Source organism: Leopardus geoffroyi, chromosome E1, assembly GCF_018350155.1.
Source record: "Leopardus geoffroyi isolate Oge1 chromosome E1, O.geoffroyi_Oge1_pat1.0, whole genome shotgun sequence".
Lineage (NCBI taxonomy): Eukaryota > Metazoa > Chordata > Mammalia > Carnivora > Felidae > Leopardus > Leopardus geoffroyi.
The window spans coordinates 43,273,972-43,299,781 of NC_059330.1; the positions used below are offsets into that span (position 1 = coordinate 43,273,972).

Sequence of the window (25,810 nt, forward strand, 5' to 3'; positions counted from 1 at the left end):
GCCTCCGCGCGCGCCGCCGCCTCTGCCTCGCCTCGGCCGCCTCCCGCTCCGGCAGGTGAAACGGCGCCCGCCGCCCCCTCTGCGGCAGGTGAAGCGGGTCGCCGGCCCCCTCCGCGCAGCGCCATGGCTGCGGCGGACCCCCGGCCGGCTCCCGGCGCCCGCCCCCTCCCTCCAGCCCGCCCCCCGGGGGCAGGGTGCGTAGCGGCGGCGGCGAAATGCGGTTTGCGCGCTCGGGGAGCGACAGCAGAAGTTAGAAAATCGCCGAGGGGGGAGCCCGCGCCGCAGCTTCCTGCCCCCGGCCCAGCCCTCTGTCCCCCGCGGCCTGCAGCCTGACTTCCTCCCCCCACCCCGCAGCTCGCCGCCCGGCTCCTCGGACGGGGCCGCCCCGATGGGACGCCGCGCCCCGGCCCTTGCGCGCAGCTGAGCCGAGCGCCGCGGAGCCGAGCCGCGCCGCCGCCGCCGCCAGCCTCTGCCCTGCTCGCCCCCCAGGCCGGGAGCCTCGTCCCCGGTCCCCCGGAAAGCTGGATTTCCGAGGCTGGAGGCGCCTGGCCGACTGGGTGGGGACCACCATGGGCAACGCGGCAGGCAGCGCGGAGCAGCCCGCGGGCCCCGCCGCGCCGTCCCCCAAGCAGCCCGCGGCGCCCAAGCAGCCGATGCCCGCGGCCCGGGAGCTGGAGGAGAGGTTTAACAGGGTTCTGGTGAGTGTGATCTGTCGCGCTCTGGGCGCGGGCGGGGGGCGGCTGGGGTTCGGCACGCGTCCCCGCCCCCGGGGGCTCAGGTACCGCTTGGAGATCCCCGGCCCAGTGGCTGGCCCCTACAGGGGGTGGGAGTGACAGTGGCTTCTTTCAGAGTGACTTAGCACTCTCCCCCCAAAACTTTCTTCTGCAGTCGCCCAGTCTGCCTCCCCAAGACACCCCCTTCCCCAGCGCTCCTGGGTCTAAAGGTCTAAACAGAAATGTCCTGCGAGGAAGTTGGGAGCCTAGCACGCAAGGGGGGGGGGGTCCTGGGGCGGCCCCTTCCACTCTGCACGCAGGCCCGGCCACCAGGCGAGGGTCGTGGAACATCTGCTTTTCCTTAGGGCCAAAGATGGAAGGGTGACATTTTAATGTCCTGGGGGCTGGAGACCGAGTTCAGGTGTTTGGTCCTGATTTGTTGGTGCCTGGGCTGCTGGGAGCTGAGTCCTCAGATCTCGCAGAGGAGGTGTCTGTATCTCTCACCCCCTGCATGTCCAGGAGAGATTGCCTGTGGGTCCTTATCTTGGGCATTTCCTCCAGCCCACTGAGGGGATTAAGGGTAGGAAGGGCGGGCGGGGTCAGGATGGGTTGGTCACTCTGGCTTGGGGTGGTACAAAAAGTCTGGAAGCATCCCCCCCCTCCCCACCTTCCCCACTATCACCTGCTGGAGGAATTGGGGGGCTTGGAGACTAGGTCACTGGGGAGGAAGCCATCAGCTCTGGCTGAGCCTGGAGACAGTCAAGGATGTGTTTGGGGAGGGGCTCCAGAGCAAAATCAGGGCTCCCTAAGACCTGGTGCAAGGCAGAAGTAGGGAGGGGGAAGGGCCACTCATTCTCACTTCCCTCTCCCTGTCTCAGCCCTGTCCCAGGCTCCTTTCTCTAACTAATTGCCTGGTGGCCTGTCTGCTGTCAGCTCCCTTGCTGGACTCTGGGTGACAGGCGAATGAGGCCACGCTGTGCTTTTTCCCAGGGGGCACTTCTCAGTCTAAGCAGGCTGGCACTGCAGGTCTGGTGGGGGGGGGGGGCGGGCAGCAAGGGAGGTGCGGGCAATAGAGCAATGCTGGCTTGTGGCAGCACTCAATTCTTTGTCCCCTCCACCTCCTTGACATCATTTCCCCTCCCTTGACCTGTTATTAGGCCGTACTTACCAGATCCTCTGTATGGCCCTTCATGATAGTTCCTGGAAATCTTGGCTGTCCCCTCCCGGCAGGAAGGCTAAGAGGGGTCTGGGGGAGCTATGGGGTGGGGCGGGGTCTGGTCTATCCTTGTGAAGACACCTTGTTTGATTAGGGGAGAGGGAGGGACTCTGAGGGACACCTCACACCAGGCTAGGCCCTGTTTCCCCCATCTCTCCACCTGCTCTCCCTTCCTCAAACCCATGGCCTGCGCAAAGCTCAGCAGAGCTGAGCAGATGGGGGAGGGGGCAGAATGAAGAGAGACAGTCTCTGGGGGACCATCTGGGGAGCCTGAGTTGGTGGTGGATCCCTGGACCCCTGCCAGCCTTGTGAGGGGGGGGGGGATATGGGTCTCTCTTTCCCCCCAAGTGTGTGTCTGTGGACAGGGGTGGGACAGGCTGTCAGGGTGAGGTGCGGTCTCTATCATACACACGCTAATGGGGAGGAGCTGTGTGAATAATTCAGACCACTGGGAAATCCAAAAGTCAAATGGTGAGGCTCTGATGCATGTGTAGTTCCTGAGTGCCCTGCTTGTGTTTTGGCCTTCGCTCTGATTGGCTGAGCCTGATGCTAAATGCCATTGGGAGTCCCTGAGTACCAGGGTGTGGAGGGCGGAGGCCCAGGGATGGGTCTTAGAGGGTGTCTTCATGGAGAAGGCAGCGGTAGCTGGGTAGAAATCTAGGGCAGCAGCACCCAATGGGGCTCAACTTCCCATCCCGGCTCCCAGGAACCCCAGTGTGTTTATACTTGGCCTTCTTTCTGGGGAAGGAGCAGCCTGTCCCTTGTCTTCTGTGGGCAGAACTCACCCAACCCAAGGTCACTTGGCTAAGAACCTGGCTCCCCTCACTCCCCACCAACAAGGGCATGAGCCCCGCCCTGGGGTGATAGCCTTGGCCGCTGCCTGCAGCTGCCTGGGCCAAGTATTTGGCTAAACCCACAGGCCTGGCAACGGGTCATGCAGGGTGCGCCTCCATCAGAGCACTGCCTCCATGGCCGGAGCTGAGTCTGGTCCTTAGTGAATGTGTAAGAGGAGAAAGAGGCTCAGACTGCCCAGAGTGATGAACCCACCACCCCCAGGGATCCCTGAGTCTTGATGGGAAAAGCATCGCCCTCCCCTTCAGATACAGTCACATAGCCCCAGGGAACCTCTTCCTTTCGCTTAAACAAAACCCTTTGGTCCCTGGTGGAGGGGTAGGATCCTGCAGCCCCAAACCACTCCTTGGCTCTTGGATGCGGGACCCATGTGTGGGTGAAGGGCGCCTCCACCAAGGCTTATGGCCAGATAGGAGATGAAGCTTGCTCTCCCTTTCCCCACAGTGGCCTTTCTCCCATGCAAGGGTGTTGGGGGGCTACTTTTCTAAGGAGGCTGTGAGCGAGAGGTGCCCCTGCTTAAAATGGGGGTGGGGAGAAAGAGCAGGTTGGCCAGGGTTTCCTGCTGCTGCCTTAGCAACAGCGGAGGAGCGATGGCTGCCCAGCGACATGGGCCTGCTGGAATGGTGGGAAAACCAGCTGGCCAGACATCAAGCTCTTGCCTTTCTTAGGCCATGCCCAAGGCTCATGTCTTCCTTGCAGACCTTCCCCTGTAAGGATCAGGGTTTGGGTTGGCAAGGCACTCTTTCCAGGCCGTCCAGAAGTTCTGTGCTTATGGCCAGGCATTGGATACCGCTGATCTGTCTGGTCAGAGAGGGGCCTGTAACCTTGGGGCCAAGGGACCAAGGGAAGGTGCCCGGGATGTTGTGCTTGAGGCCGAGAGTGATGCTGATCCACACGGAGACTGAACCGTTTGGAGAGGAGTTTGCCTGATGGGGCCTAGCACCCTGGGCTGCCCTTAGCAAGTGCCTAGGGATGTGGACATTTGGTGAGGCTGTGTGGGGAGGTCAGGACAGCCTCCAGCAGCATGTGGACCCTGGGAATCCTGCTTTCAGCTGGACCCCTTCCCTGAGGAGCAGGAGTAGAATCCATTCTGTCTCCATTTTGTTGGCCAGCTCCTTTCTCTGGAGTGAGGCAGATGAAGTTTGGGAATGGGAAGCTACAGGGGGGCTGTACCTTTCATCTCTGGGGTGTCTCACATGGAGGATCCCAATGGGGCTGTGGCCATGTGGGCAGATATCGGGCCGGATAGGGGCTGTGGGGCGACATTCTTAGCAGGCGGGGCTGGCACATGTCGACCCTGGAAACCCAGGGATGTGGTAGGCATGATTCACAGGGACATCTGGGGCCAGTTGGCAAAGAGCTGGGTGAGATGGGCAGGAGCAGATGGGGCTGCCCTGGGGGCTACCTCTGCATTTTTCCTGAGGACATGGAACCCTGGAAGGTGGCTCTGTCCTCCCCGCCTCTGGGAGGGGCCAGAGTTACTCAAGGGAAAGGCAGAATAGCTTCCTGAGCTTCGGGGTCATTAAGTCAGGGGGTGGGTTTTGTCTTTGCCGCTTCCTACCTGGATGACCTTGAGCAAGTTACTTAACCTCTCTGAACTTCAGTTTTCCCCATGTGTAGAAAGAGAATACCAGTAGTATATGCTGGCCTCCTAGGGTCGTTGAAGGATTACCGAGAGTGTGCCTGACACAGGGCGAGTGCTCCAGAAACTCTCCCCCGCTGTGAGGAAGGGACCGACATTGGAGTGGATAGAGTCCTCTTCATATTGGAGGCCTCCTAGGCCCTTCTAGCCTGTGCCTTTCCCCTCTACCCACCTCCATTACCAAGACCAACCAAGGTTGCCAACTTTAGCCATGACAGGCCAGGCTGCCCTTGGCTGCCATCATGCAGGGCAGCCACAGCGGGGCCTAGACCGAAAACTTGCCTGGTGGCCGGAAACCACGAGAGGGAGGGCCCACCTCTCCTGGAGGGTGGGGCAGTGGTGGTGCTAACGGTAGCTGTGTGCACATGGGGAGGGGGTGGGGAGGCCTCCACTTCCCTCTGAGAGACGGTGTACTGGGAGGGGGGGGTTCCCCAGTGAGTAAGAGCTCAGTGTGGGCAACAACAGGAAGCGTAGGGTGCTGGGTGGCAGGAAATGGGGCTGGCTGTTCCTGGTTCCTCAGACAGGGGGACTGGGGCCAGTCTGTCTGCAGAAGACCCCTGGGGGTCCGGGACCCACATTTCTCACCGCCTTCAGTGCTCTTTCTTCCAAGGAAACACAGTCTTCTTACCAGCTTGCCAGCTAGGTCACCTCAGACAAATGACTTAATCGCTCCGTGCCTCAGTTTCCCATTTGTGAAATGGGGATCACAATAGCATTTACTGTGTCAGCTTCTTTTTTGAGGTTTAAATGAGTCAGTAGATATAAAGCACCTAGAATGGCACTTAGCACGGAATGGGATGTTTGGGGAATATTTATCATCATTATTGTTGCTGTAATTCTCCTACTAGCCTGGATTGTATGGGCAGTACCTGCTGTCCTGGCTCCCACCTGGCTTGCCCTTGTCCCTGCCATGGGGACCCTTCAACCCTGATGGGAGAAGCCATGAGCTTTTTGGGACTCTCAGCACCTAATCCTGGGACTAGTCACCTAGAGCCCTCCTCTAAGTCAGGGATTGTCTCTAATAGCCCCAGAAAATCTACCTACTGGAACTTTGAAACATGGATTGATTGCCTTTGGAGACGCGCTAAGAGCTCTAAGACAAAGGCCAAGACCATGTAGAGGTGGCGGATGGAGACACTTCCTGGCTTCTGGGCCCATCAGGCTGTGGAGCCTCTGTGGGGCTGGTCTGAGACTGGGCTTGGTACCCAAGTTCAAGGGCATTCTGGGACTCAAAGGGCCACACGTCATGAGGAGAGGGTGGGCAGGTGGGTTGGGACAGTCTCAGTTCAAACTGAAAGTGAAACGGGAGGGTGTGGTTGTGTCCAGACGCAGACAGAACCCCTTCAGTCACCAGGGACACCTCTCCAGATGTCAGCGGTGGCGGGAGGGGGGAGGGGCGTTGTTGAAGGAGTACGCCAGAAGCTTGCAAGGGGCTGGTCTTGGGTGAGCGAGGCTGAGGGCCCCTCTGGCACCTGGAGAGGTCGTGGCAGGGAGGGAGAATGATGTCTACACATTCTAGTGGAAAGACTGGGGAATCAGCTCCTTTTCTTGGCCACACCTTCAAAGATGGATCTTACCTGTCTCTTCCTGGAGCCAAAGCATTAAGGGCAGCAAGGAGAGGGGAGCTGAAGGGTCAGTTCATTGTTGGCCAAGCACTGGAGACAGGTCTGTTTTATCTGGATGTTTTCACAAACTTCTGCTCACCACACCATCCCTCTCCTTGGGGTCTTCAATGGACTCCTCCCCCAGGCCCCAGTCTGTGAAACGCCTCTTAACAGCGTACATCACTGCAGAGTATTATTACATCAAAACCCAGCTTCTCACTGGGTATTCCTGGGAGCTCTGGGAGCTGGGAGGCAGAAGGGAAGTGCGCCCATTTTATGGAGAAGGAAGCTGAGGCTCAAGGAGACGGAGAAGTTGTTGGGCTAGGTGAGCCCAGGGCCTGGCTCTCCAGGATCCAGTGTGGGTTCTTCTGCCTCACAGCTTCCTCTCCCCGTGTCCCCTTACGGGAGGCAAGTGTCCCTCCTCCCCACCCCTGGACCTCCGTGTCCTTGCCTGTCCCTTTCGAGCGGTGTCAGCCAGCCTCATCTACTTCTCTCCCATGGTGCTGCCTCCTTGCTGAGGGCCCCGGGTCTGGGGTCTGTTGCCGTGTTCCAGGATGCCTTCCCTCCACCCCGAGTCAGTGGCACCCTCTGGTTCCTCTCTTGCTCCTTAGGGTACCGTCTCCTCGGTGGGCACAGCCGAGGAACAGCTGCTAATTAGTGCTCAGCGCTGTCAGAGCTATTTCTGATTTCCGAGCCTAAATTTAGCCCGTCTGGCAGGCTGGCACGTAGCCTCGGGGGCTTGAGCACGCCCAGGTGGGGAAGGGGACAAGGGGTGCTCTGCCCTCCACCACTGCCGGGACAGGTGTACCCCACAGCAGAGGCCTTTTCCTCCCCATTAATCACCATGGGGCTGCCCCCCACGGGGAGTGGGCCAGGGCGCTGCTTCAGAGTCAGCTCTGGGCTCGAAGCCAGCCCCGCTCCCCACTCTCTGGTTTTGTAACCTTGGGCAGGTCACTAAACTAATCTGTACTTGCACCTGTGAGATGGGGATGAGGGTGTGTGGTGGTGAGGACGTCACCCTCGTGGAGGGCTCAGAGCGGTGCCGGGCAGGGTGAGCGTCCGGGCGGAGCTGGCGCCCACATTTGTTGGGGTCACTATTTTGACTATGACTGGTCGCTGCCTCTAGAAGGGCCACTGGGGCCATTCCAGGAACCAAACAGGTCCCTGGAGTGGGCGAGGGCCTGGAAAGACCCGTGTTGGGAAGCGGCTGTCCCCTGTAAGGCTCGGGTGCTGGGGCTCAGCCGTTGTTGCCACATTCCTCCTCGTCCCCCTTCCCTGCCACCACCTCCCTTCTCTGGGTTGGCCACTGTTCCAGTTTCTCTGCGTTGCCTGCCTTCCTGCTCCCTCCTTCCCCCTCAGCCTTGGCTCCCCTCTGCCCTGCCCCACCCTGGATCTCTGTGATCAGGATCGGGAGAGACCAAGGAGAAAGAAAGGCAGAGAGAGAGAATGGTCCCAGGGGCCCTTGCCTCAGCTCCAGGGGCCCTTCCCAGGCAGTGTCTCCTGTAGTGGCGGGGGCTATACTGGCTGTTGGTGGGTTGGGGAAAGGCAGCAGATGAGACAGCAGTGGTTTCCTCAATCCAGGGGCTCGCTTTTGCAATGGGGACAAGAATGACGTATCCCCATCCCCAGCCGGCCTGGGGGGGCCTGGGGGATAGGCAGCTTCACCTCTCAAGTGGGGCCTCAGCCGGAAAGCTTGAGCAATGGGGGCTGAGAGCACCCAGTTTCCTGTTGTCTGGGGCTGACCTAAGGCAGTGATTTTTTTTGGTGGGGGGAGTGAGTTCTGGCCAGAGCCCCAGAATGAAGCCCAGCACCCCAGAGAGGAAGCTGGCTGAGGAGCCCCGGGTGGGTGTGGCCCTCTCTTTGCTCCAGCTGTGGCCTCCTCTCAGGGCCATGTGACTGAGGATGTGTAGTCTGAGCCACCAGAGCTGGTGACGGGGGTCTTTTGACTCTGGGCTGGGGATTCCTGGGGACCCCCACCTCCCCAGCAGAGATGGGGCTCCTTGAGGGCAAGAACTATCTTTTGGGGCCTGACACATAGTAGACCCTCTTTAAACCTGGGGTTCAGTGAATTGGGGTAAACTGGCATCATCTTCTGGGTCTGTTAGGAAGACATGCCAAGTTCGGTGGGGGGGGCGGCCAGGGAACCCCTAGTGCAGGCAGCACCAGGCAAGACCCTATACTTGCCCTGTGAGGGAGGAGCTTGACAGGCACGTCTGTGATTGGAGGATCGGGCAGAGCAATGCTGACCTTTCTTAGCTCCTGAGGGGAGTCCCAGCCTGGGCCACCGGCACCACAGACCCAGCATGCTGGCTGCTGTCTCCAGTTCCTATGTCTGGGTGACCTTCCCCAGGAATCCCCCTGTGCCCTGTAGCCGTGATGCACCTGCTAGGAATTCCCTGCCTGTCTGACCGTAGCTCCCTTGGCCCGTCCCCATGTCCTCCTTCCAGAAGTGATGAGGAGGGAGGGGGCTGGACAGGGCTAAGGAGGAGACCGCTGTTGCCATCCTTGTGAGAGGTTTTCTGCTGTTTGTGAGACACTGGTGCCCTGGGCCAGGACTGCATACAGTCCAGATGGTGTCGGCTGGCACACAGGGGTGGGGCAGAGTCCAAGACTGGCCACACTTGGGCCTGGCTGGAACTGGGTCCCCTGTTAGCTTCCCACTCAAATGGAAGAAGAGTTGACTTTCCCCCTTATTGCACGTGGGGAAGTGAGTCAAAAAATGCCCAAGGTCCCAGGAAGTCAGGCTGAGAACCCACGCTCTCACCGCCGGGGGAGACATGCCAGGGAGGGGGTGTGTGGAAGACGGAGCCCAGGCCCTGGAGCCAGGCCGACTCAGAGTCAAATCCCAGTGTCACTTTCTAGCTTTGGGGCCTAGGGCAAGGTGTTGTATCTTTGGGCCTCGGTTTTCTCATCCGCTAATGCTACTTATCTCCTGGGGTGACAGGGATTCATGTGTATGACAGAGCCGCTAGGGAGCTGCCCCCTGGTGGCTTCCCTGAAAATGCCTGTGCTCCCTTGCCCCTTGCATCGGGACCCCAGGCTCAGGGTCATTATCTTGTCCTTCCCCTCTCCAGAACTGCATGAACTTGCCCCCGGACAAGGTGCAGCTGCTGAGCCAGTATGACAACGAGAAGAAGTGGGAGCTCATTTGTGACCAGGTGGGTACCAGGCCCCTTCTGGCCTCAGGATGCCCTGCCCTGGCTGGTGGGGGGGGGGGGGTGCTGGCAGGAGAGGGGGCACTGCCATGCTGCCCATCGGGCCAAGACTCTGCCCAGAGACCTGTGTCGCATCTGCAGAGGGTGCTGAGGGTGTCTTCAAGACTCTACAACCACCCTCCCTTGAACATGGGCCTCCCCAGGGACCTTATGAGTCCCTAGCTGGGCTGGGTCTGCCCTATGAAGTGCTGGCAGGGGCTCATCACCTCCTTGCTGTCACCCACCTCCTTGCTGAGCTACCCGGAGCAGCATCTGTTGACCCTCCAGCTCTGGGCTGTGGAAGATAGGGGGGCAACCCTAGGGTTGGGCATCTTTGACCCCATGGGAGGTGGGGAGGAAGGGGCAGGATCCCTGTCCTTCTTTCACTCGGGCCCGGAGGAGCTGCAGTCAACCAAGCAACAACCCAAAGGTAACCAGTTCCCAAGTGGCCGAGCGAGAAATAGAACTCCTGGCTTCTGGTGCTCAGCCAGGCACCTGGGGTTGCCATCTTCATGGCTCACTGGCTGCCCCTGCCTCTCCAGCTTCCAGGGCCGTTCTCCGGGGTAGCAGGGAAGACCCCTCTCCCACTGCTAAGCCAGGGTGGGGCCTGGCTGCTGCAGTGATTCAGTGAGGGAAGGAGGCTGGGGGTGGGGAGTTGGGGAGCAGGGAGCCTCCCCTGGGAGCCAGGGCTGGGCCTTTGGCTCCTGCTAATGGACCGGAATGGGATGAGCAGGCTGTGCGGGAGTCTGGGGGGTAAAGGCTGGGCCGTGTGGGAAGGATGGGGAGCTGCTTCTAGAGGCTCTCAGGCTGCTGTGGAGGTCTCTGCCACTTGGCCTGGTATCTCAGGCTGGGGGCTCAAGGGCCTGGGAAAAGCGGGAGTCCTAAAGGATCTGGGCTGGGAAGGATGGGAGCTCCTCTGGGTAGGGGGCCTCTGATGTGGCCCCTGCTTCTTTGTGTGAGTGGCCGTTGGAGCCCTGGGTGGGGCAGGGGAGTTAGGAGTTGCTTTGTTGAGCACTGGAGATAAGCACACACAGACACCTACCAGCACAGGTAAATGGGACAGCTGGGGAGGAGCCGTGGGGAAGGGGCCCTCAGAGCGTTCTTCCTCCCTGGACTCCCAGGGAGGGAAGGGCCTGGGAAGGTCCCACCTACTGGCAGGTCTGAGTCCTCCTCCCCACCCCCAGCGTGGTGGGTTGTGCGGCAGAAATGACCCCTCCAAACTCCACCGGTGGGGGTGGAGTGGGGGGGGGGGCGCTGTGCTAGGGCTGTGGCTTGTGAGGCCATAGTGAGGAGTGAAGGCTAGGTCTGGGACCGGGGTCTTTTAATGACCTGGTGGGTTGTTTGGTGATATCTTTGGTATTTCAGAGGGGTCCTAAGATAGCCTGGGACCTGGGGTCAGAGCTGAGAATGGGATTCTGGGGCAAGGGCTGGTCATTTGCCCCAGGGTGGCTCTGGCTGGTTCCCTGTACATCCTGTTCCGTCTCCCCAGGAGCGGTTTCAAGTCAAGAACCCTCCCACAGCCTATATCCAGAAGCTGAAGAGCTACCTGGAAACCGGTGGGGTCGGCCGAAAGGTAGCAGCGGACTGGATGTCTAACCTGGGGGTATATGTCTCCCCCTTTTTCTCTGTCCCTTTCCCCCTGCACCTTCCAAGCTCTGGGCAGCTAGAATAACTGTGTGTGTAAACTTTTTGGTGGGCTTGTGTGGGCACGCGTATGAATGCGTGTGCATATTTTTAGGGGACTGGGAGGGCTGCGGGCATGTACTTTTTCCACGTTCCTCTGCATATTCTGCATGTGTTTACATCCACTTGTGGGTCCACTTGTGCGTATTTGTGCAGTGTGTGTGCGCGCGCCCCATGTGTCTGTATGCGGATGTATGGGTGTCTTATATCTGTGTACCCAGGGTGCTTGTATGTGGATGAGTATGTGTGTGTGTACAGCCAGGGTATCCATATTTGAATGTGTGAGTACCCTATGGCTGTGTGTGTGTGTGTGTGTGTGTGTGTGTGTGTACGCGCGTGCGCGTGCGCAAGCATGCCACATGTCTGTGTGTGGAGGAATGAGCGTGCACCCTGTGGGCCTGTGTATGGGGCTAGGAGTAGCCTGAGAATGCTTATTCTGCTGGGCAGGTATGTGGGGGTGGTGGGGGAGGCTGAACGTGAAAGGCCAGTGGTAGGGGGAGGGCGGGGGCTGCTGACTTGCTGCCTTGGGGCTCAGTGGGCCTGTGGGAAGCCCAGACGTCACCCACCAGACTTTCCTGTCCTTGGCCCCTAGTTTAAGAGGCGAGTTCAGGAGTCCACGCAGGTGCTTCGGGAGCTGGAGATCTCCCTGAGGACAAACCACATTGGGTGAGCGAGGGCTCAGATTTCCTGCTTGGGGGCCAGGGAGAGCTCTGCCTCCAGACAGCCCCTGGGGCTTCCCCTTGCTATTCCCCTGTCCCCCTTGTCCCCCCACCCCTGCGTAGGCTGTGCCTGTAGGCCACTTCTGGGTTGGGTGTCCAGGACAGCTTCCCGGCCTCCTCTCTGGTCACCCCTCGAGGCATGGCTGGGCCATGGGTCCTACCTGAGCCCCCTAGCATCTCCTAGCATCACTGGGTCTTCTGAGGTTGGGCTGGTTGGTGTCTTCCTGGGGACGGGGGAAGCCGCGCTGGAGCCCTGGCTGTGCCTATTCTGTGCCCACTCTGGGCAGGACCTCCCTCCTGGCTGGAACTCAGGGAGTCTTGTGCCCTGCAGGTGGGTGGAAGAATTCCTCAACGAGGAGAACCGCGGCCTGGATGTGCTCCTCGAGTACCTGGCCTTTGCCCAGTGCTCCGTCACGTAAGCCCCCCTGCTCCAGTCCTCATGCTGCTCCTCAGAGCCCTGATCCCTGCTTCCCTGTACCTCATCCACTCCTTGGGCCACGTCTAAGCAGCGCAGCCTGAGTCCACCCTGGGTTCACACAAACCACACCCTGCACGGTGGGCGGTACCCCTTCCTAAGGGCCTGCATGGATATGGAGGGACGCGGCCTGGGGTGGCCAGCTGGGACTTGGGTGGCTTCCTCTTCTGTTCCACCATTCCCTCGTCCCCTAGTCTGCCCAGCACAGTGCTGAGAACACAGCCTCTACCTCCCAGCCTCTAATCTCTCCTGCACATTCGTCTGTCCCCTCAGTTCCTCCCACCCCTCTCTTAAGTGCTTCTGCAGTGTTGGCCTCCAGCTCCGCTCTAATCCCTGCAGGTATGACATGGAGAGCACAGACAACGGGGTCCCCAGCTCAGAGAAGAGCAAGCCCCTGGAGCAGTCGGTGGAAGATCTCAGCAAGGGTCCACCCTCGGCCTTGCCTCCTCAGCCCAAGAGTCGCCACCTGACCATCAAGTATGTGCGTCCCATTGCAGGGTGGCAGGGAGAATAGAGAATTCACCCCTGGACTTCTGTACCCGGCCAGCCCTGCCCCTGGCCCTTGGGGGTGGTGGGAGGGACAGCCTGGCATTGGGGATCACAGTAAGGGCCTCAAGCAGGGTTTGGGAGATGGGTGTGTTAAGAAGCCTTCTAGGGATGGGCACTTAGAAACTGGAGTCTGGGTGGTCTGGGATAAGTAGGGTGTTTCTGGGTCAGTGAGACCCTCCCTTGTATCCATCTAACCCCCTCTTCTTTCCTGTGCGGCCTCCAGGTGCCCCCCTTCTCCCCGGTACGTAGCCACCCGGGGGCAGGTGCATGCCTGGTTGGCTCCCTGGGTGGGGTGGGGTGGGGTGTTCAGCTGACACCCCTGAGTTCATCTGCTGTGGATAGGGCACCCCACTTAACATCGGACATCCAGCTGAGAGGCAGGAAGAGGGAAGGAGTCAGCCCTGGAGCCTCATGTGGACTCCCGGCTTCCATCCTTCCCACTTTGGTCTAGGGGACCGACTTCATATTAAGCCTTTCAAACTCTCACAATATGTTTTTTTGTTTGCTCATTCATTCATTCATTCATTCAACAAATATATTTTTAGCATGTCCTATGGTGGCAGGTACTCAGGAAACAGATCACCCTGCTCTTGGGAGTCCTTGGTCTAGAAGGCGACAGTGTATGACAGGCTATCCTGGAGGTGTGGCTGGGAGCTCTGAGAAGGGAGGTGGCTACTTCCTGGAGCATCAGGAAGGTTTCCTAGAATGATACCACTGGAACTATGTCTCACAGATGGATTTGTGCTTTATAGGCAGTGGTGGGGACAGGGAGGGGCATTCCAGGTGGAAGGAACAGCATGAGCAAAGACTCAGACATATTAGAGCAGTGACGGGAGAAGGGCAAGGTAGCAGACGGAGGGAGGAGGTGGGGCTTCCCAGGGTTATTGGAAATGTGATAGAATTGTCAAGAGGAACTGATGTGGAAGTCATAATTGGCGGATCTGCAGCAATGAAAAAAAAATCACATACTTTTAAGCAAGGAATTATGAAGGACACTGGTACAGCACTTAACTATGTATCAGGCACTGTTCTGAGCTCATTTCATAGTCCCCAAAACCCTATCAGGAAGGTACTATTATTACCATTCCTATTTTACAAATGAGGAAACTGAGGCACAGGGTGATTAACTAGTCTCGTAAGTGGTGAGCTGGGATTTGGACCAAGACGGTGTGAATTCAGGGTTGACCTTTCAAGATGGAAGATGAGCCCATGAGGCTGTGAGCGCCACCTTGTGGATTTCCAAGCTTTGGCTGTCTTCCCTCTTTGGGCTGTCCACCCACACAACACAGCAATCCTTTCTGATGCCAAGTTGTTAAGGGTCTTTGCTTTCCTGACCCCCTCCTTATCACCTTGCAGCATGCCAGGCCCCAGCCTAGGGGCCAAGGAAGCCTTCCTGCCCTCAGCTGACCTCTTTGGTTGGGTGGATGGGAATCAGTGGCCTAATGTTCCAGACGTGCCTTCTGAGTGGTGGTGGATGGTGGGGGTGGGAGGCTGGGTGTAGGACGCTGACCCCTGCAGCCTCTTCCCTACCCCACCAGGCTGACCCCAGCCCACAGCAGGAAGGCCCTGCGGAATTCTCGCATTGTTAGCCAGAAGGATGACGTCCATGTCTGTATCATGTGCTTGCGTGCCATCATGAACTACCAGGTTGGTCAGTGAGCACGAGGGCACTGGGGGACCCAGGAAGCTGGGCCTGTCCTCACCGGGGGCTGCCTGAGCTGCTGGGGTGCAGGGACCAATGGTCCCCCGACCCTGTTGCCCACTGGAGAACCCTGTGGATGGGGGCTGTTGGGGGTCTTGAGGCTGATCAGGTCTTGAGACGAAGCCCAGATGTCTGCCCCCTCCTAGTGAGGTGCTCTAGAGTAATCTGGACATGACTGGGGGCATGGATATGTCTCATGTGGGGACCCAGGCACACCCACCAAGGAAGGCTGGACACAGGGCCCTCGGGGAGAGCAGCTCAGGATTACTTTGTTTGGAGGAGTGGCTGGTGAGGCCAGCCCTCCTTTGCTTAGCACGCCTTTGAGGGCTCTCTGTGTCCACGGTGCTGAATCCCAACACTGGCTTTTGCACAGACAGAGTCTTTTAAAAAGAGGAGCCAGGCTTTGGGAGCACAGAACAGGCTATGGTTGGATATCAAAAACTTCCTAAGCTTGAGGGCAGTTAGAAACCAGAATGCAATGGCACCGACAGTGCTTGAGGTGCTGGACAGGACAGTGCTGTCAGTCCTGGGGGTCTGCCTGGAGGAGCTAACATTTTCTCTCTCCCTAGTCTGGCTTCAGCCTTGTCATGACCCACCCAGCCTGTGTCAATGAGATTGCTCTGAGCCTCAACAACAAGAACCCCAGGTGAGGTCCAGGCCCCTAACATTTCTCCACATCTGGATTCTCCTGCCACCAGCCCCTTGCCTGTGCTGTTCCCCAGTTCTCGGGACTCCCGTCCAGGCTCCTTCCACTCCTACTCACCTATCAGCTCCCCTGCCCTCCCCCAGCCAGGTCCACATCCACCCTTGCTGTGGGGCCTGCCTTCAAGGGATAGACTGCCCCTTCTCTCCCCAGAACGAAGGCTCTGGTGCTGGAGCTGCTGGCGGCTGTGTGCCTGGTGCGAGGAGGACACGACATCATCCTTGCAGCCTTTGACAATTTCAAGGAGGTATGAACCACCCGCCCCCCCCTTCCCGCCAATGTCTTTGTTCTCTAGCACTGACTGTTGCTGGCAGCTGTGGCCTCTGCTGGGGGCAGCTGGGAGTGCTGGGTGGGCATTCGGGGAACACAGGGTGGGGATGATCTGGGATGGGGAGGCTTTAAAGGGAAGGGAAAGGCCAGGTCATGTTGGGGTGTTGCCTAGGGCAACAGGGACAGCTGAACAGGGGATCTGCTGAACCTCGGACCCTCAGCCTTGCCAGGTCCAAACTGGGTTTGATCCACACACCTGAGTTGCATACATACACCTCTCTGATTCTGGCGAAGTAGGTGCAGGACAATATGATGCATAAGGTGGGATATGGTCATTCATTCCTTTAATGAATATTTCTTGAGTGCCTACTATGTGTCAGGCACAGAGTGGGCTCTTGGGGCCCATCCGTGAACAAAAGAAACAAAGAAGGCAGGGGAAGACATCATAAACAGTATCATAAATGAGCAAATTACCTAATGTGTTAGAAAATGATAAATGCTTTGAGTAAAAAGTCAGGGATGCTGGAGGGACAGGAGGAATGGGTTGCAGGGTGGTCAGGGGAGCCTCATCGAGATGGTGAAGTTTGAGCAAAGCTGTGAGGGAAGTGAGAGACTTGGTGTGGTGGCGGCCTCGAGTAAGAGCAACCGGGCAGATGGAAGAGCAGGTGCAAAGGCCCTGAGGTGGGAATGTGCCAGGACCCCAGTGTGGCCAGAGTAGAGTAAACAGAGAGGGCTGGGGGAAATGGAGAGGGAGGAGAGGTTTTTGAGCAGAAGAGTGACAAGGCCTGACTTGGATTTAATGTGGGAGGAACCGTGGAAGCACAAGGGTGGCAGCTGGAAAAAGGCTTAGGAGGTGTGTCGCTGGGGCCCTAATGACAGCCATTCTCCCCACCCAGGTGTGTGGGGAGCAGCACCGCTTTGAGAAGCTAATGGAATATTTCCAGAAAGAGGACAGCAACATCGACTTCATGGTGAGCTCGGGACACCAGGCTGGGCCCTCAGTGTGAGGGGCAGTCAGGGGCCCTGGGCATCTGGGATCTGGGCTCTGCTCCTGCAAAGTATGAGGGTTGAGAGGTTGGTGGGGAGGGGAAGCTGGAAGGAGGGGATGCGGCGTGTAGGGGGATAATACGGGGAGGGACAAAGCTGGGTTAGCGGAGTGAGAAATGGGGAAAAGGAGAGAGACTTGGGAATAAATGGGGGGTGGTGATGGAAGGCACTGAGCTCCCCCACCCAGAGGATCACAGACCGACGTGCTCCTGTTCCCTACTCCCCAGGTGGCCTGCATGCAATTCATCAACATCGTGGTACACTCTGTGGAGAACATGAACTTCCGTGTCTTCCTGCAATATGAGTTCACCCACCTGGGCTTGGACTTGTACTTGGAGGTGAGCCCTACATCCTCCCGCCCCTCTGGGACTCAACCAGTTGCCAACTGCAGAGTATGGCTCTGTGGTTAGCAGCACGGGTGTTGAGGTCAGGCAGATCCGGGTTCAAATCCTGACTCTGTCACTTCGAAGCCCATGTGACTTTGGATAGGTCTCTTCTCTCTGAGTCTCAGCTTTGCCACCTGTAAAACAGGAGAGTTATAAAGATGATAAAATGACTCTAAATAGAATGAGGCAGAACGTTTCCTGCCACCTGATAGGCACACAGTCCATGGAGCTATTGTTGCAGGCACTGGAAGGGCTCTAGGTGGCCCTGGGTCTGGCTCTGGGAGGATCAGCCTCAGACAGGCACATAATGGAGAGCACAGAGATACTGGGCCGTATTGGGATCTGGCTCATGCTGGATGGGTCCAGGTCAAGGAGGAGTTCCTTGCCCCGGGAAAGGTTAGGCAGAGGGGCTTGGTGCTTCCGGGTCCAGCCTGTGCAGAGAAGCCACGGCTTTTCCTGATTCCTTTCAGAGGCTGCTTGGAGAAGTGGGGACTTTGGGATTGGATTTTTATCATTTTTTTGTTATTTATTTTGAAAGACAGAGAGAGAGAGAGAGAGCGCATACACGCACACGTGAGGGCGAGAGCCAGAGAGGGAGAGAGAGAATCCCGTGCTGTCACCTCAGAGCCTGACGACGGGCTGACGATGATCATGAGATCATAACCTGAGCTGAAATGAAGGGCTGGACACTTAACCAACTGAGCCACCCAGGCTCCCCTGGGAGCCAATCCCCTGGGATTGGATTTTTAAAAAGCCAGGATTAACAAAAGGTGCAGAGCAGGCTAGGGTGATATAGCCATGCAATGGAATATTATTCAGCCATAAAAAGGAATAAATTACTGATACATGCTACCACACGGATGAACCTTGGAAGCATTACGCTAAGCGAAAGACGCCAAGTCACCAAAGCCCAAATACTGTACGATTCCTTTACATGACTGTCCGGAATAGGTAAGTCCACAGAGGCAGAAGATAGATTGGCGGTTGCCAATTGGGATTGGGAGAGGAGAGAATAGGGACTGACTGCTAACAGGTACAGGGGTTCTTTTGGGGTGATAGAAATGTTCTGGAATTAGACACCGGTGATGGTTGCACAACCCTGTGAATATACTAGAAGCTATTGAATTATATGCTTTAAAGTAATGAATTTTATGGTATGTGAATTATATCTCAATAAAAGAGAAAAAGCAGGCTGGGGCTCAAGCCCCTTCCCCTGGACTCTAGCGGTGATGGGCGGTTCTGAGAGACCCCTCACATTGGGCCTCACCCTGCTCCTTCTGTCTGGGGGACAGAGGCTTCGGCTCACCGAGAGTGACAAGCTGCAGGTACAGATCCAAGCGTACTTGGACAATGTTTTTGATGTGGGTGCGCTGCTGGAGGACACGGAGACCAAGAATGCTGTGCTGGAGCACATGGAGGAGCTGCAGGAGCAGGTGGCCCAGGTGGGAGCTGTTCCTGAACTTGGCCCAGCACATCGTAGGCCCCCAGGGCTTCACAATCGCATCAGGCCCTGGGCCTCAAACCCAAACAGGGGGTGGGCTGGGGGTGGGCTGTGGCTGTCTGCCTGGTTCCAGACTTTGCCCTGAATCCACATCTTGGGTGTCTTTCTCAGTGAGCGTTCGCTGGGTTCCTGCGCTGTGGGACCTCTGCAGGAGGCAGGCCCCTCCTCTCCCTGTGCTCAGAGCCCACATCCTGGCTTGGGCGGAACTAGGTGCCTGGGGCCCCTCCTAGCCCAATCTCCTCTCCACTCACCTCCTTCCTCAGTGGTGCCCCGGTTTCTCCTCCTGAGAGAACTTTAGTGCCCTCAGTGCCTCACCTACTTGGGTTCAAGTGCCAGGCTCAGCCCACCAGCCAGCACATCCGGAAGCCTCCCCCAGCCCTTCAGGCAGGCATGCCTGCTGCCGCCCCCTCACCGGCGGTACCAGTGCCCAGCGGCGGGTGGGAGCTCACCATGTGCTGTGCCACAGCTGACAGAAAGGCTTCGGGACGCGGAGAACGAATCCATGGCCAAGATTGCCGAGCTGGAAAAGCAGCTAAGCCAGGCTCGAAAGGAGTTGGAGACCCTGCGGGTGAGGCTGGCGGCGGAGGGGCCGGGGGCAGGCCGGGCTCTCGCGAACTGACCCGTTGGGGCTTCTAGGCTTGACACTTCCCTCTACCCCAATAAGAGGGTGGGGGGCTATGCGCCAGGCCTGCTGCTGGGCACTGACCCTTCTCCCGGGATTCACAGGAGCGCTTCAGCGAGTCGACCCCCATGGGTGCCTCTAGGCATCCTTCCGAGCCTGAGAAAGTGCCTACCCCCGTCCCTGCACGGCCTTCGGCCCTAGAGCTGAAGGTGGAGGAGCTGGAAGAGAAGGGGTTAATCCGTATCCTGCGGGGGCCCGGGGATGCTGTCTCCATCGAGATCCTCCCGGTCGCTGTGGCAACTCCAAGCGGCAGTGACGCTCCGACTCCGACTCCCACTCCGGCAGTGCCCACCGGCTCACTCAGCCCAGGTGCGCAGGAGCTGTAAGCCGGAGTGGGTGGGCATGGGGGAACCAGTGTCTGGAAGGGGGGCCTGGGGACGTCTCGGGCCGGGACAGTTGCAAGAGGTAGGTTTGGGTTGTGGGCGTGGCTCAGGTGGATGCCAGATGGTAGACGTGGGCCCAGTGCGCATGCGTAGGGAGGGAGGCGGTGGCGAGACCACCCAGGCCCAGAACTTGACACCCCTTCCCCTCCATCTTTGGTTCTCTGTTCTCTTTAGGCTCAGATCTCCCACCTGCGGCAGAACCAGAGCCGGTTGCCGGAGCAGCACCCCCACCGCCACCGCCCCCACTGCCCGGCCCCCCCTTCCAGCAGGAAGCCGCGCCTTTGGCGCCCCCTCTGGCCTCACCCCTCCCTGGCAGCTCCGATCCCCCGCCCCCACCTCCACCCCCACCCCCACCCCCACCCCCGCCGCTGCAGGGAGGCTTGCCGCCCCCACCCCCACCGCCACCGCTGCCTTCTGGCACAGATGGGCCGGTACCTCCGCCGCCCCCACCGCCTCCTGGAGGTCTCTCTGATGCCCCAGAGATGGGCCTAGGTGAGTGGACCACCCAGGGCTGGGGGTGATATGGAGAGAGGTGCCGTGCCTAGACCTGTGTCCTCCAGGATGCTCTGTCTGGGGGCCTCCTGTTGCCTTCTGTCTGTCCCGTCTGGCCACTTTGGGCCCTGGGTCCTGCCAACCACCCCACCCTCACCTCCCTATGCTCACCACTCCCTCCCTGTCCCAGGAGTAAAGGCCAAGAAACCCATACAGACCAAGTTCAGAATGCCACTCTTAAATTGGGTGGCCCTGAAACCCAGCCAGATCACAGGCACCGTCTTCACTGAGCTCAATGATGAGAAGGTGCTGCAGGTGAGTGTGGCCCTTCTTTGCTCCCAGTGTGGGCACCAGAGGAGGAGGGGGCTTGTGTGGATCATGCTGGATCATCTCCTCCACCCCATTGTACAGATGAGGGCATGGAGGCCCAGGGATGGGCGTTAAGCTAAACTGGTTTAGTATATTGGATAGGCAGTGTATCCTGACTCCCCTGGAGGCTTTCCCCTTCCTCACTGCAGAGGGCACATCCCTCCCCCCAGATCTGGTCTCTCTCTCTTTCTCTTTCTTTTGATTTTTGTTTACTTTTGAGAGGGAAGAAGAGGGTGAGTGGGGGAGGGGCCGAGAGAGAGGGGAAGACAGAAAATTCGAAGCTGGCTCTGCGCTGACAGCAGAGAGCCCAATGTGGGGCTTGAATTCATGAACTGTGAGATCATGACCTGAGTGGAAGTCAGATACTTAACTGACTGAGCTACTCAGGCGCCCCCTTGTGTCCACTCTCCTTTTAAGCTTCTCTCCCACCACTCCCACAGACAACCAGGGCTTCAGGCCTTCTAATTCTACTTTTAGTTTTCCAAAAGTGATGTGTTCTCTTGCCTCCAGGCCATTGCTCATGCTGTTCCTTCTGCCTGGAATGCCCTTCCCTGTCTCCCCCCCCCCCACACACACACACCTTTTTTTTTTTTTTTTTTTTAATCCCTGGCCAATTCAGCTCTTCCTTTGGCTGTAATGGCTTGGAGTGTGGGTCCCCTAGATTGGGTGCAGCTCTTCCTCCTCAGTGCTGTCTGTACTTCCCCTGTATCCCCCATCAGGGCCTGTGGTCAAGCTGGGTTACTGGGTTTTTTTCTCTGTGGGTTGTGTTGTGTGGTCAGGGCTGGTTAGATGGTTCAGCCAGGAATATATCAGACCCCAGCCCATCTAGCCCCAGCTCTTCTCCTTGTGCCCTCAGGAGCTAGACATGAGTGACTTTGAGGAGCAGTTCAAGACTAAGTCCCAAGGTCCCAGCCTAGACCTCAGTGCTCTCAAGGGTAAGGCAGCCCAGAAGGCCCCCAGCAAGGCCACCCTCATCGAGGCCAACCGGGCCAAGAACCTGGCCATCACCTTGCGCAAGGGCAACCTGGGGGCTGATCGCATCTGCCAGGCCATCGAGACGTGAGTACTTCTGCCCTGGGATTGTAGGTAGCCCAGCCCCTCTACTAAACCAGGGTCATCAAGTACCTAGTAAGAGAGTCCCAACTATGGGACAGAGCCCATCAAACTTCATGCTAACCCTGGTCAGGGAGTAAGCTTGGGAACCTTGTTCCCATTTTCAGGCTGAGAAAATAGCCTATGCTGTGAGTCCACGCCCAGACTGAGATGTTCCCATTTCCTCCCTGCCTCCTTGCCCAGCTATGGGCACTCAGGCTCCGGCATTTACAGCTGGGCATCTGCCACTGACCTATGATAGGGACCTCAGGCTTCCCAGCTCCCAACTTCCCTTGACACCTGCCTCTTGGTCCCTGAAGCTGTTGGCAAATAGTGAATACTGAAGTTCATTTATTCAGTCAAGGAAATGGAGGGGGGGACGTAGTCCTGCCTCAAGAACTGGTGGGTATAGAGTGATAACTACCCCGCCCTTCACCAGGTACGACCTACAGGCCCTTGGCCTGGACTTCCTGGAGTTGCTGACCCGCTTTCTGCCCACGGAGTATGAGCGTAGCCTCATTGCCCGCTTCGAGCGGGAGCAGCGACCCATGGAGGAGCTGTCGGAGGAGGATCGCTTCATGCTACGCTTCAGCCGCATCCCGCGCCTGCCGGAGCGCATGGCCACGCTCACCTTCCTGGGCAACTTTCCGGATACTGTGCAGCTGCTCATGCCGGTGTGGGCGGGGCAGGCAGAGCGGTGTGGGCGGGGCGGGGCGGGACTGGCAGAGCGGTGTGGGCGGGGCGGGGCAGGCAGGGCAAGCGGGGGCACTGTGTTCTGGGTTGGGGTTGCGGAGGGGGGCAGTACTAGCCTCCAGGAGGGCATTTAGGGGTACTTGAGCCTCCCATGGGCTTGCCTCCCACCCTGCCCCAACTTACCTTACCTCCCCAATCCGCCCCTCCCAGCAACTGAATGCCATAATTGCAGCCTCAATGTCCATCAAGTCCTCTGACAAACTCCGGCAGATCCTGGAGGTGAGAGCCCAGGGCAAGGGTCTGGGAAGCGGGGCCCACCTATGGCTCCTTGCCCGTTCTGGGTCGTGTGAGAGGGAGACCCGGGCCTTGCTCTGTCTGTACCCTTGGGATGCAACAGTTATGTTCTTAGCGCTCGCATACACGGAAAGACAAAACTAAGGCAGGGGTGGAGGTCATGTCTACAATACTTTAGACTCCTCCTAAGGGCGGAGCCCCCTCTGGGGATTACTGTGTGATTAGCATAGTACCCAGGCCTGCCTAGTGGAGTCTCAGGGAACCAGTAGAAACGACAGCCTAGGCGATGTCAGCAGCACCATTTTGGGTAGGAATGGCAGAGGACAAAATTGGGTATGCCAAGGGGCACCTGGCTGGCTCAGTCCATTGAGCATGCGGCTCTTTTTTTTTTTTTTTTTTTTTTTAAGTTTATTATTTAAGAAATCTCAACACTGAACATGGGGCTCAGACTCACAACTCTGAGATTTAGAGTCACATGCTTCTCTGACAGCCTGTCAGGTGCCCTGAGCATGTGCTCTTGTTCTGGGAGTTGTGGGTTCAAACCCCACATTGGATGTAGAGATTACTTAAAAATAAAGTCTTTAAGGGGCACCTGGGTGGCTCAGGTGGTTAAGTGTCTGACTTTTAGTTTTGGCTCAGGTAATGATCTCATGGTTCATGAGTTCCATCCAGCCCCGCCTCGGGCTCTTCGCTGACAACGCGGAGCCTGCTTGGGATTTGTCTCTCCCTCTCTCTCTCTGCCCCTCCCCGGCTTACTCTCCCCCTCTCTCAATAAATAAATAAAAAAAATCTTAAAAAAAAACAGGCTACGCCATGCATTGGGTTAGCCATATGCATATGTCAGACATATATACAAGCATGTACATGTGTCCTAGACCTGAAGGGGCCATGCAGGAGAGTGGTGGGGGCTGAGTGTGTGGGGCTTGCTTTTCGCCACATTTTCTTGTGCACCTTATACTCGGGAGGGTTTCCTCAGCCCCGGCAACCTCCTGAACTCTCCCCCCTGCCTCTCCCAGATTGTCCTGGCCTTTGGTAACTACATGAACAGCAGTAAGCGTGGAGCAGCCTACGGCTTCCGGCTCCAGAGTCTGGATGTGGTGAGGGGCACAAGGAGGGGTTCCCAGGCATGGGGGATAGGGGACAGCTGGTGGCCTGTGGCTTACAACAGGTCTTCATGCAGCTGCTGGAGATGAAGTCAACTGACCGCAAGCAGACGCTGCTGCACTACCTGGTGAAGGTCATTGCTGAGAAGTATCCACAGCTCACAGGCTTCCACAGCGACCTGCACTTCCTAGACAAGGCAGGCTCAGGTATGGGTGCAGGTGCCCTGTCCTCCTTGGGTGGGGGCAGGGGCTCAGCCCTGGGGACTGATACGGGTTGAGAGAAAGGGGACCACAGGGTGTAGTTAGACGGGAATGCTGCCTGATTCCCTGCTTCTGTACTGCTCCCCCTCCCCCACTCAGTGTCCCTGGACAGTGTCCTAGGGGACGTGCGCTCCCTACAGCGAGGCCTAGAGTTGACCCAGAGAGAGTTTGTGCGGCAGGACAACTGCACGGTGCTCAAGGAGTTCCTGAAGACCAACTCCCCCATCATGGATAAGCTGCTGGCAGACAGCAAGACTGCTCAGGTGGGTCAGCGCTGGCCTGGAGGTGGGGAGGCTGTGGGGTTGTGGAAGAAAGGTCTGGAGGGGCATGGCCACAGCAGTGGGGGATGGGGCAGGAAGGCCCACCTGCCTGGAGGGGCAGAGATGAAGTGGCTGATGTCTTAAAGGGGCACAGAGCACAGAGCCTGTAGGGGTCCGTGCTGGTGGGCCTGACAGGCTGTGCCCGCAGGAGGCCTATGAGTCTGTGGTGGAGTACTTCGGAGAGAACCCCAAGACCACATCCCCCTCCATGTTCTTTTCCCTCTTCAGCCGCTTCATCAAGGCCTACAAGGTATGTGTGTCTGGCGGGCAGCCTGGGACCCCTGCAGGGCATTGTGGGGGCTCCTCCACATGGGCGGTGGGAAGCGGAGGGGATGCTTCTGTCTGGGGGTGGGCGAGGACCCCCCCTCATGGACACCCACTTTGGCCCCTCAGAAAGCTGAGCAGGAGGTGGAACAGTGGAAGAAAGAAGCGGCAGCCCAGGAGGTGGGCGCTGACGCCCCAGGCAGAGGGGAAGTCCCAGCATCCAAGGTAGGTGGCTGTGCCTGAGCCTGGCACTTGCTTGCAGCGATCCTCACCCCAGAGATCTGGCCCTCTTCTATACTCTCATTTCTGGGAACAGACCCTGCCCGAGGTGAGCACGGTGCCCCAGTAGCCTGGGGTGGGTGGGAATGGGTTCCTTCCGCTCGAGCCGGTTGTTGGTGCTGCGGAAGGACCAGGAAGACACGTGTTCTAGCATTTCGTGGCCTGGGGAGAGGGGATCCTGGAGCTGGAGCTATATACTTTCCATTACGCCCCCTGTCCCCCAACAGTCGCCACCCAAGGCCCGGCGGCAGCAGATGGACCTCATCTCTGAGCTGAAGCGGAAGCAGCAGAAGGAGCCACTTATCTATGAGAGTGACCGCGATGGGGCCATTGAAGATATCATCACAGGTGAGGGTTTGGCTGGGCCTGTCCTGTCCTCTGTCCATCTAATGCTGTCCTCCACCCCCTCTACCCCACCCTAGGGGTCTGGCTGCCTTACTGCCTCTTGCTACTTTTTCTGTCTTTTTTCTTTTTTCCTTTCTCTCCTCCCTTCTGCCTCCCAACCTTCAGTGCTCAAGACGGTGCCTTTCACGGCCCGCACCGGCAAGCGGACATCCAGGCTCCTCTGTGAGGCCAGCCTGGGAGAAGAGATTCCTCTCTAGCCCCCAGGTACCTGGGTAGCCTGGCCTCTGATCCCAGAGGCTGCCCACAACTCTGGGGGGCCTTGGGGGACTGGGTCATGCTGTCCTCCCCTTGGGCCATGCATGGCTGGGATAGGTTTGAGCGGGGTCTGGTAAACATAAACAGGTCCCTTCCTACATGCACACAACCTGGGTCCCTAGAAGGGCGAGGCCTCTGCCCTGGGGCTGTGGTCTTAGCCCCATGCAGACTTCTGAAAGATAAATGTCTCTCCTCTTGGCTGCCAGATCTGCGGAACCAGCCCTACATCCGCACAGACACAGGCCGTAGAAGTGCTCGCCGGCGCCCCCCGGGACCCCCCCTGCAGGTCACCTCGGACCTCTCACTGTAGCTGCTACTTCAGCAGATGGACTCAGTGGGGGATGAGGGGGGCAAGCTGGGGCTCGAGGAAAGTGGTCCTCAGCTCGGCTGGGCCGGGCAGCCCCCTCTGCGGCTGCGTTGGGCCCACCTCAAGTGGTCGGCGCGTGGGGGCATGGGGCGGGGGGCAGCATCGCCGGTCCCTCCCCCAAATGCTGCTTGCGGCACCCCTCTTCCCCTAATAGCCATACTTAGCCTCAGCGGGAGCCTGGCCTGTAACTTATAAAGTGCAACCTCGCGCCCCACCCCCAGCTCCAGGAACTCTCCATGGACCTTATTTTTATACAAGATTAATAAAGATATTTGCAAAAGATCCTTGTCCGCTC

The 25,810-nt window shown here is 58.2% G+C and overlaps 1 protein-coding gene and 1 long non-coding RNA gene across 7 annotated transcripts; one reads left to right on the forward strand and one right to left on the reverse strand.

The window, feature by feature from the left end:
• Nucleotides 1–25,795, forward strand: FMNL1 (formin like 1). 6 transcript variants are annotated; one of them, XM_045489250.1, is made up of 28 exons: nt 271–698; nt 9,102–9,185; nt 10,711–10,824; nt 11,497–11,570; nt 11,955–12,038; nt 12,438–12,575; nt 12,871–12,888; nt 14,186–14,294; nt 14,919–14,995; nt 15,206–15,299; nt 16,219–16,293; nt 16,597–16,707; nt 18,048–18,197; nt 18,723–18,824; nt 18,983–19,247; nt 19,496–19,813; nt 20,004–20,128; nt 21,039–21,241; nt 21,714–21,948; nt 22,178–22,246; nt 23,278–23,358; nt 23,442–23,571; nt 23,725–23,888; nt 24,094–24,195; nt 24,339–24,434; nt 24,716–24,836; nt 24,999–25,097; nt 25,355–25,469. In XM_045489250.1, the coding sequence occupies exons 1-27, from the start codon at nt 570–572 to the stop codon at nt 25,088–25,090; spliced, it is 3,360 nt and encodes a 1,119-aa protein (XP_045345206.1). In that variant the 5' UTR covers nt 271–569; the 3' UTR covers nt 25,091–25,097; nt 25,355–25,469. The 6 variants fall into 6 exon arrangements, with proteins under 6 accessions (XP_045345210.1, XP_045345207.1, XP_045345206.1 ...); XM_045489249.1 differs by lacking the exon at nt 24,999–25,097 and having other exon boundaries at nt 25,355–25,795; XM_045489253.1 differs by lacking the exon at nt 24,999–25,097 and having other exon boundaries at nt 10,711–10,794; nt 25,355–25,795.
• LOC123603860 lies at nt 15,650–18,988 on the reverse strand. Its single transcript, XR_006715074.1, has 2 exons — nt 18,706–18,988; nt 15,650–16,889 (listed from the first exon to the last, which is right to left on the reverse strand). It is a non-coding gene; the product is annotated as an uncharacterized LOC123603860 (long non-coding RNA).
• Nucleotides 25,796–25,810: the final 15 nt, after the last annotated feature.

Bases quoted from the DNA above. Each gene is read 5' to 3' on its own strand.
- FMNL1 (XM_045489249.1), top strand. From the start codon at position 570: ATGGGCAACGCGGCAGGCAGCGCGGAGCAGCCCGCGGGCCCCGCCGCG. The intron at 11,571-11,954 runs GTGAGCGAGGGC...TGTGCCCTGCAG, and splicing joins CTGAGGACAAACCACATTGG to GTGGGTGGAAGAATTCCTCA. The intron at 22,247-23,277 runs GTGAGAGCCCAG...TGCCTCTCCCAG, and splicing joins AACTCCGGCAGATCCTGGAG to ATTGTCCTGGCCTTTGGTAA.